This window comes from Amphiura filiformis, chromosome 15 (genome assembly GCF_039555335.1).
Source record: "Amphiura filiformis chromosome 15, Afil_fr2py, whole genome shotgun sequence".
NCBI classification, from domain to species: Eukaryota; Metazoa; Echinodermata; class Ophiuroidea; order Amphilepidida; family Amphiuridae; genus Amphiura; species Amphiura filiformis.
The window spans coordinates 10905617-10921270 of record NC_092642.1 but is presented as its reverse complement, the minus strand read 5'-3'; the positions used below and the strand labels follow the sequence as shown (position 1 = coordinate 10921270).

Here is a 15654-nt window from a genome sequence, read left to right as displayed (position 1 = left end):
CTACTTAACAATAGTACTATATATAAACTATAATCCTAAATCCTAACCCTATTCCAAACCCTAAATCCTAGCCTCTTGTCCTAAAACACAGATTGCAAAAGCTAAACCTTGCTCATTTGACCATGTAGGCCTACAGAACAACATTTATGGCATTTCATATTTCAAATATTATATTTTAAAAACCACCGCAAATTAAATGCTCTTGAAAATTAATCATCATTTATTCTAAAAGTTTGCCTATTTGACAGAACTAAAGAGAAACCATCGTAAAATTTAAATAATCTTGAAAATTAAATCGTAGCGAATGTGTTGGTAGCGCAGTTCAAACTTGACTGATCACAGCTTGATAATATCATTGTCTGACCCGACAGATAGAAGACCCAAGTCAGCTCAAAATTGCTTTACTCTGTGCATCACTGAACACTATATTCCTTGCTTGTAATACAATAAGGATTGATGGGAAATACAATAACGTGCTATTCCAATTGAAATCCATATTCCCTCTGTGCAAGACATTTCCCACACAGGGAGGGGTATAGATTTCAATTGGAGTCACCCATTCAGGTAACCCCATTTGAAATTCACCCGCCCTGTGTGGGCGTAAAGATCACATAGGGGGTGTGGATTTCAACTGGAATAGACCAATACTTGATATATGAAATACAATAGCACATTTGCAAGCCATATTATGGTATTTTAAGATTAATGTAGTGGAATATGACGATGTCAATTAATTCATTATGGACTGCAGTTTGCATTTGTATAATTACCCCGGTATATGGGTGTTTTGAGAATTGCAATTTGCATTTTTTATAACTTAGAAAAAAATCTGAATTTTGATCGCAGTTTGTATTTTTACATTTGATCGCATTATAATGTATTTTTACATAAAAAATAATGGTGTTTTTAAAATGATAAATTTCAAATCTTGACTTTTTTAAGTATTAAACTGATTAATTAATGCAACTTTATTTTTACACTGGGCAGGCTCAGCTATTTGCAATTGCCATGTGCATAAATAAAACAAAGAAATATCAAGCTATCAAGTTCTGCAATTGAAAATTAGTGCTTTCCTGAATAAATAATCAATTAATGGCTTTTTAAAATCTTGAGCATGTCACTGTGCACAAGTGTGTAAGGTGTGTTTTTGTGGATGTGCAATAAATACCAAGGCCTTCCTCATGTAATAAGTAACAGTTTGACCACCATCTAGCATATGAGTACATATTTGTGCCTGGATGTGTGCCTGTCTGTGTGTTTGTTTTTTGCAGTGATGGGGATATAAAGTTGGATCCAACCCTAAACTAGGGACATCCCACCCCAAACTAGGGACATCCCACCCCTGTTTTGATCACATTCACACTCCCATTCAGCGTATGCAAAATATTGATTTTTTTCAACCTGGAACCTGTAACGGTTACATGTAGCAATCCCAGGTTAGTTGAAAAAGAACTGTGTGAGGACAAAGTCCCTGGTTAGGTTGTAAAAAATTGAACTTGAGTGTTTTTGTTTCCAATCCCGGTGGGTTCAGTTTGTATTTAAAGGTAGGACGTATGACCGTTCCAGGATTTGAAAATGACCCCTATTTCATGGGGAATCGAGGACATTTGCAGCAATTTTACCCCCTATTTTGCGCGAAATCAAGGAAAATTTGCCCCCCAAATACCTCCCCTATTTTTATCATTTTGAGGACGCATTTTCATTTCACCCCCCTTATTACGAGGAATCGAGGACATTTTTCCGAAATAAATACCCCTATTTTTAATTTCCCCCCTATTTCACGGGGAAATGAGGACAATAACAAAATATGTAGCGGTAAAACGCGGACGAAAGTCCTAGAAATACACCCTATTTTCCATTTCAAGGACAATTTTGCTCCAAAACACCCCTAATTTGGACAATCGCGAACAATTTTGTCCTCCGAAATTCCGCGGACATTTCTTGAAAAGTACCCTAATTGGAACCATCATGCGTACACATTGTCAGTGAAGACTGAACCCACCGGGTTTCCAATTGGCCAATAATTACTCACAGTTCACATATTGCATGTTCAGGTGTTGGTGCGTTTGTTTTTACCGACAATCAAGAGTTTTTTTCCCTACCAACCGCGGACTTACAAAAACCGAGGACGTTACTATAATTACAGCTACTAAACGCTACACATTCCTCTCTCTCTCTGAAAATGCCAAAAATGGCATTATTCCAATCGGGGACAAGCATGGAGTTTTAATATGTATGACCCTGGTTGTCATAAAAAATCTCAAATATCTCCCTTTTTAATCCCCAGTTAGGTGAAGGGTGTGGACATCACAACAAACAGTTGTGGGGGTGCTCGCGTACATGTGTCTGTATTAATACGTGTGTGTGTACGTGTTAATGTGCAAGTACATGCAAAACTGAACAATACAAGTATTGAATGACATAGACTAGAGGCAGCAGGTAGTATTTGCCCATCTCTCTCACTCCTTTGACAGATTCAGTGTATTAGTGAATAAGATGATCAGCACAGACAGCAGTAAGCTAACAGCGTTTGATTTTTTTTAGCTGAAGGTCGCATAGCCAGAGATAATTTGTAAGACATAATTGGTGGATGTGTTGTGGAAAGGCTGGATAGCTGCTGCCACAGATAATGTCATTACATTTTCACAATCACTCGGTAAATTTATGTAGCTCTGTCAATCCACTTTTAATTCCATGTTAAATTTTATCCAAAAAATACTGTACACACACCCCCTCCCAACACAAACAGTATGATAATAATGTAAATAGATATTTATTATTGCAATAATAAACCAAGTTAGTGATCATAGCGATGTTTTCAGTAGAGCAGCTGTTTTGTTTACACAATCTTTTGTTACATATTTTTTTCACTCGTCTTCTATGACCTAGACCTGCCCTTACCTAGTCGTGTTACTCTTTCTAAAAATAACCAAGATATAATGATCAGATTTTTTTTAAAGTGGAAAGCTAGGAAATTTCTGATGATGTAAAAGGTGATGTATAACAAAGGACATGAGTTTTGATGAGAAAATAACATGGATTTGTGTCTGCTTTCATCTTGATTCACCTTTTTGGAAGCTTGTACTTTAAATTGTGTCAGTGTGTTTATTTAAGCGCTGTTATTTGCATCAGGTGTTTTTGATGGCTTTTGTTGTTTTAATAAAATATTTGAGCAGTGGTGGCACATGTTCATCATGAAAATAATATTGATTATGATAATAAAGTACTATCAGTGCAGTTTGCATTGAAAATAACACATTGTGTGGAAAGAAGAATAAGATATTAAAGGAATTCAAACAAATTGTTTTATTTTTCTGATATGTATATAATAAAGTTGATCTGTTAATTATGTTAATTTTTGGTATGATTGAAGTTATTCAAAAATTATTTTTCATGGACCTTGGAACAATATTATAAGTGTACTATTCAAATTTTGCATATCATTTTCAGCATTTCTTAACTGATTAATTTCCATTAAAATGTTAAAAGTGTTGTGAACTGTATCACAATGTTATGTTAAGTCTTGAAATTGCATTTCTGGTCATTTGGAGGATCCAAAGTTGTCTTAGGAAGATGCAGTCATTTTGATAATATTGAAGACGTATCATTTTGATGCAATTTTTGTGATTAAACAAAATGGCAATATTTATCAAGACTTGCATAGTTTCTGTTTGAGATTAAAGGTACATTCAGAGATCTGGCAATCTCAAACTACACTATTCCCCACACATGTCATGTTTTTGACAGTTACAGAATATTTATTTATGTAAACTAACCCCTACAATGAATAAGCTATACACGGACTGCATTTTCATGATGATAGACCAATCTTAATTCTTTATGTCTGAACATCACAAAAACTTGTGCAAATCCAATAAGGGATGTGATCTCAAAGGTGGATGAAGCCTCTCAGTTTTCTTCTTATTTTATACATATTTCTGAAAAGAAAATGGTTAAAGGGTATTTTCCCGATTTATCAACCATTTTTGAGTGACTCTTGAAAATTTGTTTGATCCTTGATGGATCTATGAAAATCCTCAAGGAGGCATATTTACATTTGCAACCATAATGGGCTGCAATACACTAACCCTAACCCTAATCCTGTGGTTGGGGTTATTGCAGCCAATTATGGTTGCTGCAAAAAGAAATTAAGCCTCGTCAAGAAGCACAACTCAAAAGACTCAGTGCTTGGATATGTGATTAGAAATTTGAAAATAGCAAGTAATATTATTTTGTTACAATGATGGGAAAAGTTGTGATGCTGAGTGGATTCAAATTTAATATAGTGGAATATGACTATCATCCTTTTAATATGGTATTCTTGTTTTTTTTTGTTATTTCTTTCCCAGGTACCGTATGTATAGGAAGAGTCAAACTACAGGGTTTCCAGTGTTGATAACACTCTTTTCAGCACCAAATTACTTGGATGTGTACAATAACAAAGGTAATTTATTTGTTTGTTTGCTCAAGTGGGCCATGCTGGTGAGTATAGTGTGTAAATCAGAACAAGCTCAATTCGCTGACTGCCACACCCTCAAATGATGTGAACTTGTTCAGTTCAGACTGCCACGCCCCTCAAAATAGCGCAACTGAATTTCAGCTACTCTCAGGCTATCTCAGTGGATGTCAGGGTATCAAGTCACCACTAGGTGAGGTAAATGCCTTCCCTCATTAAGTCCGGTTCTTACTCCACATCGCAGCGCGATGCGATGCTATAAAAACTGAAATCTGAGCCAGGCTTTTACGAGCTCGGCTGTAAAAATTCTCATCGCTGTGAAAATTTTGGTCCGCTGATGGAGTTGGATTTTGTTCAACTTTATAGCATCACGCTGCGATATCGTAGCCGTGCACGCTTGTGATTGGTTGCTGGAAAATCAAGGTCGCCAGAATGACCTTAAAAGGAGATGCAGACCCCACATGCTTTCAAAACATCGCAGCATCGCGCGATGAAATTAAAATGTACATTTTAATTTCATTGTGCGATGCTGCAAGGTTTTAAAAGCATCGCATCGCGCTGCGATGTGGAGTAAGAATCGGACTTTACTTCAAGCTTCAAAATATTGTAAACTTCAATATATCCTCCAGATTTGCTAGGTTCAGGGTTACGATTAAAGTCACTACTATCACTGCGTCACAAATTGTTGAAGTTATTTTGAGCCCTAATTTTACTTAAAAGAGAAGAACATTTGGTTATAAATACACACAAAAACAGCCTTATTTCAATGGCACAGTTCATTTATGTCCATTCAATAATCATATTTGCAAACTGTGTCCCTGTGAGGTGAGCAAGTCCTAGAAAAAGTGCAGTGAAAATTGATTCCATAAAACTTGACATAAAGTGGTTGACAGTGTCTAATAACAATTTTTGTATGCATAGTTTGGGCTGCCTAGATAATAATAATGATGAATACCATTCCAAATTTATGTCATCCTTGATCAAAATTTGGTATATAGATGAAAGGTGGTTATGCAATTCTGAAATCAGGAGGAGTTAGCGGGGCAAATTTTAGCCAGACAGTGATGCAACAAGGAAAGACAAAATGACCCAGTTTTACTAATAAACCTTAATCAGACTTTTATCAAGCAGAATGCACATCTGTGATCAATCTTTGTTGATTTTTGATGGAATAGAATACATCGGTAGTTCACCAATGTAATCCTTCAAAACAGTATAATAATGGTCCCAATATTATTAAGGTATGACGATAGTAGAGACATTGTGATGAGCATGAACAAACATTTGGGGTTAAGGAGCCTTTTGAACCAAATTTTTGAGGTACTAAGATATCTGACAAGATCTGGTCCATGGAGGCAAATTTGAAACCGAAATAAAGGCTATGGAGTAAAAATAAAATACATAGAAAAAGTTGAAAAAGGTAACCTGGTGGCAAGAATAAATGTTCAGGGGTAGCAAAAAAAAAAAAAAAGTAAATAAATAAAAAAACAATTTCGATGCTTCTTCTCATTATGGTAAATTAAAATAAAATCCCCATTTTTTCCAAAAAAGGGGTATATTTCAATCCATATATCTCAAGCAATATTGAGAAATTTCACCTGGCCTCATATCCAGCCCCATCCATGTAATCTCCACCTTTAATATACAACAAATTCTATAATATCACTGATATAAATCATAATAATGGCAATTTAAAAAATATCACTTTTCCCATTGAGTTAACAGCGAATTGATTTGAATGAGATGTGACCAGTTGATGATCAAGTTCCACGCATGATTTATATCTTTTCTCATCAGAAAACCCGCATATTCCTAAATTGAAATATTTGCGAGTAGCGCGAGGCGTCGACCTGATTATCAAATTGGAAAATTTGCTGTTAGCAGAGAACAAAATTGGCCCAATTTTCGAGAGATAATAAATCAACTTGTTTTTCCGCCACTACAAACGCAAAAATCTCTTATTCTAATTTTTTATTTACATACATCATATTTTATTTGTGCATGTAAAAAGAGGAGAGAAAACCACAGGGACTGAGTCACATTCTCGTTCCACGAACCAATTTGCCAAATAATTTTATCTATTGTATGTAGCCATTATTAACACTTTCCCTACCAAAAACAGTATTAGTCATAGACTTTGCAAAAATGTTACATTTTCACCAATAATTTTTTTTCTCCCATTTTACCCAACATATTTGACATTCTGTATAAAAAATGCATTCAAGTACATATGAGCACATGTGTTCAGGAAGGCTTATTTTTTGCACAATCGTAGAATTTGTGTGACTTGTGAACAGAAATACGGATCCCAGCATTCATATGTATTTATTGCATATCATGCAGTATTTGTTAACAGTAGTGTTCCCTGTTGGTTTGTGCCAATGCATGAATGAAGCAATATGATCAAATGGATGCTTACATAAGCATCTTGCGGGGAAAAAAAATGCAGATTCTGTAAAAAATATATGGTTCAAGCAGTGGAAAAATTTAATTAACATATTTTCTGCCGGTTTAGGGTTATTGATAAAGTATTTTAATTATGATTTTACATCGAGAAACAGGAAGTGCTTTTAAGGAAAATGACTGAATAATAATAGCCGAGAAGACTGGTTTAATCCAAAAATGATTTAATAGATACATCAAAGAAATCAGTTTACTATACAACAGTTAAAGAGTGATATTAGTAATTACTAAAAAAATGTTGACTTACGACCCTGGGTATGGAGTCCATTTTTGTTACAAATAAATGCAATTAGGACAATATATTTATAAAAAATTATTGCAGCAAATTAATTACACACTTGTGAACAAAGCATTTAAAATAATATGATAGTAAAAGAACAATATTAATAACTAATTGATTACTAAAACAGTGTTGACTTACGGCCCTGGTATCCCTAGAAAGTCTCCAAAACGAGGCTTGTTTTTAATTGGTATCCATGTATGTTAAACGCAAAGTACAAAATATGGTTCAAGCATACATTTAAACATATTTACTCACCAATCTTTGCACAAGAATAAATGATAATGAGACAATTTAAAGGGAATAATCAGAAATAATTAGGGTGATTATGTAACTAATGCATGCTTGAACCATGTTTTGTACTTTGTTCTCAAAATTACAAAAAATTACTTTGGCAATTATCGTAGTAGGGTGACAAAATGAAATTGAGATAATATATTTATAAACGATTGTTTGAGAAAATTATTTTCACATGCATTAACAAAGCATGTATGAAATATATGACAGTAAAAGAACAATATCAACAACTAATTGATTACTAAAACTTTGCTGACTTAGGGCCCTGGATATCCCTAGAAAGTCTTCAAAACAAGGCTTGTTTTCATTTGGTTTCCATGTTAAACGCAAAAGCAATTAAGATAATATATTTATAAACAATTTGTTGAAAAAATTATTTTCACATGCATGAACAAAGCATATAAAATATATGATAGTAAAAGAACAATATTCAATAGCAACTAATTGATTACTAAAACACTGTTCGCTTATGGCCCTGGATAGTCCAAGGAAGGAGGCCTGTTTTCAATGGGTTTCAATGTATATTACACACAAATGCAAGTGAGATAATATATTTATAAACTATTGTATGAGAAAATAATTTTCACATGCAATATTTAGAATTAATTAATTACTAAAACATTGTTGACTTACACCCTGGACAACCCACGAAAGCCTTCTAAATGGAATTTTATTTCCAGTAATGTCTATGTTGCAAACAAACACAATAAACCATATTTTCAAATTTGTAGAATGTTTACAAATTGAAGAATATTATTAACAAGCTAATGACAACAAAACATGGTAAAATGCATTAGAGAGAAACCATGGCTGATTACACATGGCAAGTCGGAATTGATACAATTTTAATTAGGACAAATGCATCTGTGTTATGCAATGAACCATGATCATTTTTTTGTGCGTGGTTGATATTATGTCAAGAATTTCTTTATTGAAAGTGGCAAGTATTCCATCCATGTAATATTTCTGTTTTTGCCTGAAATGGGGACAGTGGGAAGTGTACAATATTTGACAATACCTGTTGCTTTATTGAAGGTGGAGATTTTCCTGACTTGCATTGTGAAAATGAGTACTGAACAAATCACAAAAGATTTATTATAATCTTTCGATCCAAACATGATATTAAAAGTGGTTCCTGTATATTAATCAGTTTACTAGGAATGGGAAAATGTTCTGTTTAAGGTAGTATGAACGGCTAATCAAGCTTGCAGCAAAATAGCCACAATAGCAAATTGGAATTGTGTATTAATTTAAAACTTAGAACAAACTAAAGATAAGTCTTCACTCCACCTATTTTTAGAGTTTCATAAAAATTTTACCATTTCTTATGTATTTCTTTATTTTTTGAAAATTACCTAAATTTTTCAACATTATAATTTTTTTTGCCTACATGGAGTGTGCTATGGTTTCCAAACTTTCAGGGATGGTGTATAAGCTTAATATCTAAATTCTCTTGCCAGCTTTTTTGGATAAAGTGTTTAATTTTTTAGAAAATTAATTTTTTAATTTTTGATTTTAGGGAAATTTAGAAACATCTATAACTTGAAATAGAAACACTTAAATAAAAAAAGCTGGCGACAGAATTTTCTAAATTTGATAACCTTTCATATGACACCTTGTTTGATGAAATTGGACCTATCAATTCTTCTTAGACGCCTTGAAATCACTTTTGGTATACATGGCAATGTTCTCAAATGGTTTCATTCATACGTGTCACAACGATTCCAATCTGTCATTGTTAATGGCTCTACTTCAAATCCGTGCCCACTTTTGTACGGGGTTCCACAGGGCTCTGTATTGGGGCCAGTTTTGTTTACTTTATATTCCCAATCCCTTTCAGATGTTATCAATCTTCACAATTGCTCTTTCCATAAGTATGCCGATGATACCATTGTTTTTCAAAGTGGTCCACCTGAGAAGTTTGAGGTAACTAAGATCGCAATTCAGGAATGTATCAGTGACATTTTATGTTGGATGGACAGCAATAAGCTAATGCTAAACACAGATAAGACCGAGGTTATGATTGTGGGCACCACCTCTCGTGTTAAGCAGGTTGCTAGTAATTCCATCACAATTTTGAATTCTGATATCAAAATACAGGAGTCTGTTAAGTATCTTGGGGTGAGATTGGATCAAACGCTATCCATGTCCAGTCACATCAGTGAAGTTGGCCGGTCATCATTTTTGTCTTTAAGACGTATTGGGTGTATTCGGCCTTATCTGTCTGATAGAGCTACATCATGTCTTGTCAATTCAATTATAACTTCACGCCTTGACTTCTGTAACTCGTCCTTGACTGGTATCACCACCGACCAACTTAACAGACTTCAAAGAATACAAAATTGCGCTGCCCGCTTAATCATGAAGAAAAGGAAGTATGAGCATATCACCCCATCATATATGAGCTTCACTGGCTGCCTTTAGAATTTCGGATTCAGTATAAGTTAGCTGTTCTTGCTTTTCGGCATTTTGAAGATACGTTACCAACTTATTTGTCTGCTGCGCTCTGCACGTACAAACCAGCTCGATCACTTCGATCTTCTACTGAAAGATTATTAAAATCTCCCGTGTTAATCTGAAATCGGCTGGTGAACGCCCTTTCATTTCGCTGTCGCTGTTTGGAATTCGCTTCCAAACAGCCTCCATCTTACTACATTCGCTACCCAGTTCAAAAAGCAACTTAAAACTCATCTTTTTCTTCGTGCTTTTCCGGATTCACATATGTAACTTGTTTGTCTTTTTTGTTTGTGCGCCTTGAGTTCTTTTGAAGATTGTGCGACTAAGAACCCTCCATTATTATTATTATTTAGTGGGCTCAAAAAAAATTCTAGAATTTAGGTAATTTAGTGTTTCTAGAAAAAGTCAAGAAAATTGAAAAAAGTACTAACATTACCATTTTATATCTCCTTTGTTAAGGCCAATATCTTGGGAAAAAATTGCTGCCGTTTATCAAGTAGCATTTTTGCAATAAAATAAATTAAAAACCAGATTTATGCAGTGGGTATAAAGGAGAGAAAATCACATTTGAACAAATTACTTGTTTTCAAAAATTAAGCTGATTTGAAGAACTTGGCAACATGCCAAAAACATGCCGTGTGCAAAGTCTATGGGTTTTCCAATCACAAAAAATTACATAAGTCAAAAACGCTCTTTTGGAAAAAATTAAAAATTGGCAGGTGAGTTTTTCTCACCCATCTCCACATTCTGTATCATTTTCAAGCAAATCTGAGCATGACACCGTAGCCGTTCATACTACCTTAAGGTTAGCCGAGAGTTTTTCATGCGCTTGATTTCAGAGGGGCTTAAGTTCATAACAGAAACAGCCATGCAGAAAATGAACAAGCGTGCGGGACGTGGCCTACTTACAATAGAATATCGATCCACGGTCAAGACATGAAAAGGCTATGAAACTTGGCTTAGCTCGTGCCCAGAGCTCGGATGCCGGGGGGTGTCACAAGCCGTTTTAAACAATTTTCACAAGGATTTTATAAATTTTAAAATTGATTGGGGCACTTCGTCAAGCTACGCCTGGAAAATGTGTTGATTTTGAATTTATAGCCGTGATATCTATGATGAAATCAATGCTGCTATTCCCCTGATTACAATGTAAGGGTAGGCAACAACAACAATATCAAGAAGCAATTATTTGTAAATCGAATTTGGGATGAAAATCAAAAAGACAGACTTAGCAGGCCTACAAATTTCTGAATTATATAAAGTGAAAAACAATCAATCACGATTCACTGCACTCAGCGAATCAATCAAATAAAACTAAAAAGAAAGGAGCAAGAAAGAATAAAGAAATAGTGAAAAAAGAGAAAGAAAGAGAGAGAAAGAAAATGAACGAAAAAGAAAGAAAGAAAGAAAGAAAGAAATGAAAAAAAAAGAAATGAAAAAAGAAAGGGAGAAAGAAAAGAGGAAAGAAAGGAAGTAAAAATGAGAAAAGAGAGAAAAAAAAAGAAAATTCAGCCACACAGAGACTCGAACTCACAAAAATAGTTCATATTAGATTCCCAGTCCAACGCTCTATCCACTCGGCCATAGATCAGCTTACGCAATTGACTGTTCTCAAAGCGGATGATATAACTATAATTGGATGCAATTACATGATTACAATCGCGTCCCCATTATGGCTCTTAGAATAAACACGCATGTTGGCGCTGAAATTTTGAACGAACTGATGGAGGAAAACCTCGTTTTTTGCAAAACTAGCTTCAATTTGGAGTGAAAATCAAATGGAATAGCAATTGGCATAATGTTGAGAAATAATGTAGGTAGGTATTCAGATGTCTAAATTAACCTCTCGTAATCAAGATATCGATAATTTCACAAACCAGCTTTTTCTCAAGCAAATTCTCCAAAATTTTCCCCCAAAACGAGCTTTTAAAATTTAATCGGTACTGTATTTGGTTCTTCCCCATGGCAACATTATTTCTTTGATCGATTTGTAATACAATACGAAAAAGAAGAAAACAATCGCTCGGTGTGGATTTATACGGAGCGCACATTTGAAAAAAACCTCATGGAACGTGTTTTTGATCTTGTGAACATGGTGGGTAAAAATGCTTTAAACGAAGGATTTTCAAATTTATTTTAATAATTTGTATATAACACACACAAAAATGTTAAGCTACATCCAATGCACCAACATTTCACTCGCTGCGATATTTGATTACTGAGAAAACTCTGTTTTAGAGAACAACTTTATACGTGTAACCTTAAACAGGAAAGGCAGGTGTTTTTATTACCAACTTGTCTGCATTTTAAAAATTATAGTCTGTTTACAGCATTTTGGCCTGTTTTATCATATTTAAATTTTTTTTATTTATACTGTTTCATATTAGGGGTTTTGTTATCTTTCCCCCCTATCGGCATGCCACCCGCCCAAAATGCCCCTCCCAAGCATGCCAAAAATTGCTTTATTATCCCCTCGGTTTGCCGAAGATTCAATGCCCCTCCTCCCTTTGCACATTCCAATTTTTGGGAAATTTGTTTGCAAAACTTAAATGTCTAGATAAATAATGCTAGTGCAGCGAACAGGGAATATCTTGGTTTTTTTGTATAGCATTTATTTTAAGGTACTCCATGAATCGGTGTGAAAAATCTGTTCCCCTTTTTGTCTTGCAAAATCTCTTTAGCCCTCCCCCTTATGACCGGCCAAAATTGCTTGGCCCTCCCTTTTGGCTTGTCCAAAATTGCGTGCCTACCCCTTATTTTATTTTTGCACAGCCCCTTATAAATTTCACGCCAAATCCCCCCTTTCCCAATAGTTTCCCTTTCCTACCCCACCCACACAAGAATCATTCATATATAGCAGTACCGGTACTATAAATGACCACTGCATACAATGTATCATATCATCAATAAAGCTTCCTAAACTATTACAGCTCCAATACTTGAATTCAATGGTCTATGGTCCACTGAAATCAAGTACGTTCGAAACAGAAACTAAATCTCTCGGGATATGCAAGAAAAGACCTTCAATTGTCTGGGAGTGTATGCTAATTTTTTCCCTGACATGAATTAAAATTGTAATTTCACATAATGTTTGAATTTGTTTCAGTTTAGTGGTATTATTATGAGCTCAATTTCCTATACAGTATTATTTATTACAGCTTCTTGCAAAAGGTCACCTCCAGAGGGGGTATAACCTTTCCATTAAGAATGTGGACAAAATGTTCTGTGACAATTTTTTTTTCTTAGACCATTTTTAGCAGTGGACCCTGTAGTAAAATTAAGCTTAGTTAAAACCTTTTTTTATTCAAGTTTCCTTAACAGAGAGAGCCTGTGCAAGATATTTATTTTTGTGTTAGGTATCAAACTATGTTAATTATGACATTTGATCATTTCTGCATTCACCTTTTCGGTAAATCCCATAAGCCTTTGAGTTTGTCACATCCATGTGCACATCTTTGAAATGCGTAGTAACGATATTCGCTAATTGATACGCACATTGGTGTGACGTCAAATGAAGATGTCGGATTCTCATCTGCGTGACATCAAATGAAGACATCAGGGGTCCACACGCAAAAAAACCAACCACAATTCCCTGCGTTAAACCTCAGATGTCGTAATTTGACGTCATGTGGACTTGCATAGAGCAGTAGCGATGTGCGCTAAATGATATGCGCAACGGCGTGACGTCAAATGAAGACATCTAGGGTCTAACCACAAGGAATTATGGGATTTCTCATATTCTATATTGGGCACATCCCTTGATATGATGATCTGATATCAATGATGTATGGTATAGGACTGTTGATCCAATAACGTATAATTTGTTATTTTATACATTTTTTATATTTTTTGTATGTGTATCACTTGTATTTTCCTCCCTACAGCTGCAGTGTTGAAATATGAGAACAATGTCATGAATATTCGTCAGTTCAACTGTTCACCGCACCCTATTGGCTACCAAACTTTATGGATGTCTTTACGTGGTCACTGCCTTTTGTAGGTGAAAAAGGTATGCTGAAATTTTATCTAATTCTTGTGATAAATGAGATTTATCATGTGCACTATTAACATTTTCTTAAAATAAAGTCAAGCATTGAGTCAGTAAGTTTGTGTATGGGCCATGCAGTTTAAGTATGAAGTAAAGTTATGACAGCTAGTCCCATAAATCTTTTATCATGTGACAGAATGTAGAATATTAAAATGGCAAATGGACTACTCCAGTTAAAATCCATATACCCCCTATGGGAGACGTGACTTTAATCTCCCACACATGGTGTAGATTGCAAATTGGGTACCAATTCAGGCAAATTGGGTACCCATTCAGGTAACCCCCGTTTGAAATCACACTCCCTGTGTGAGATTAATTTCATATCTTCCATAGTAGGTGTGTGGATTTCAATTGAAATAACCAAAATGTTCACTTAAAGTAAGTTACACTTAGTGTCATTTTGGCAGATGAGCAACTTTAATGAGACAAACACCTGTTGTTACATAATGACACATTTGACCATAGATGTCATAGAATTTTGTATGCAATTGACCAGCTGACATCATTTGGTTAGTTAATTTTGGTCAAAGACATCTATTGATCTTAAGATTTATTTAGGCAATTCACAAGTTCCCATCAAATTGCTTTGAACCATGGATTTTTTTAAACAGGAGCATGGATGTTCTGACCACTATTCTTCATTCATGTGAAATTCTTTTGATTATATAGCACAGCAGTCAACCCTCCCAAATTTAGACCTTCTCCGCTGTTTGGTCGTAACATTATTTGATTTCAAAAGCAAAACACCATTTTAATTTAGTCTTTGGTATGATAATATTTATTTTTACATTATTTATAATGCTATTTTTTCTTCATTTTCATATCTGCTTATTTATCTACATGTATTTATTCTAAAATTATTTACTAATTTTTGTAAAATTGATAAAATAATCGCGATTCCATATTTTATCCGGGTCCCGGCCCAACCCTGATACAGAGTATTAAACAGAGATGCAGGTTTTCAGGAAATGTTCTGATTTCAGGAAATTTTGCTGTGATAATCTTGTTCAAAAGTGCAGGGCAAAAGTACTTTTTCAGGGATTATTTTTAGCCATTTTCAGATATATTGACCACCCTAACTGACATTTGTGAATAGAATTGTCAACTTTAATTCACACCGGAGTGTAGATTAGTTAATCTCAGGTGGGAACAAACTTTGCAATTGCTTTCTTAATTCCAATGAATCGTTCATTGGGGAGCACTATGCTATTAACAAAAGATAATTTGATTTTGAATATTTCTACATGTAATTCTTTTTTTTTAATTCTGTCTACTTCATTTTTGTCATAACTCTTTAATAAAGTCTCCATAATTCTTCGTTATTATAGCAATTCAAACTATTCTAATAAAACGACACATCATATTTATATCATCTTATCCAATCAGACAAAATGTTAACCAAATTAGACGTCTTTTTTTTCATTATTTGGGAATGGTGACAACAATTTTTATCTGCTAGATTTTGATTGAATAGCAGTCTACAAGTCATTTTGCTTGATTGTAACATAAACAATATAAAAACAAAGATATAAATTATGTTTTATCAGCCTTGAACATGAAAACAGCTTACAGAACATCGTCCTTGCTTTTCAGTTCATTGAGTGTGCATGCATGTATTTTTACAGAGCATAAAAAGAGAATCACCCACGCTGC

The 15654-nt window shown here is 34.5% G+C and overlaps 1 protein-coding gene across 1 annotated transcript in view; it reads left to right on the top strand.

Moving 5' to 3' along the window:
* LOC140171244 (protein phosphatase 3 catalytic subunit alpha-like) overlaps window positions 1-15654 on the top strand; it is a 182946-nt gene that overhangs the window by 134210 nt on the left and 33082 nt on the right. Inside the window, 3 exon segments of the mRNA XM_072194473.1 lie at window positions 4350-4444; window positions 13838-13897; window positions 13900-13962. Of these exon segments, the coding sequence (XP_072050574.1) occupies window positions 4350-4444; window positions 13838-13897; window positions 13900-13962 (218 nt within the window).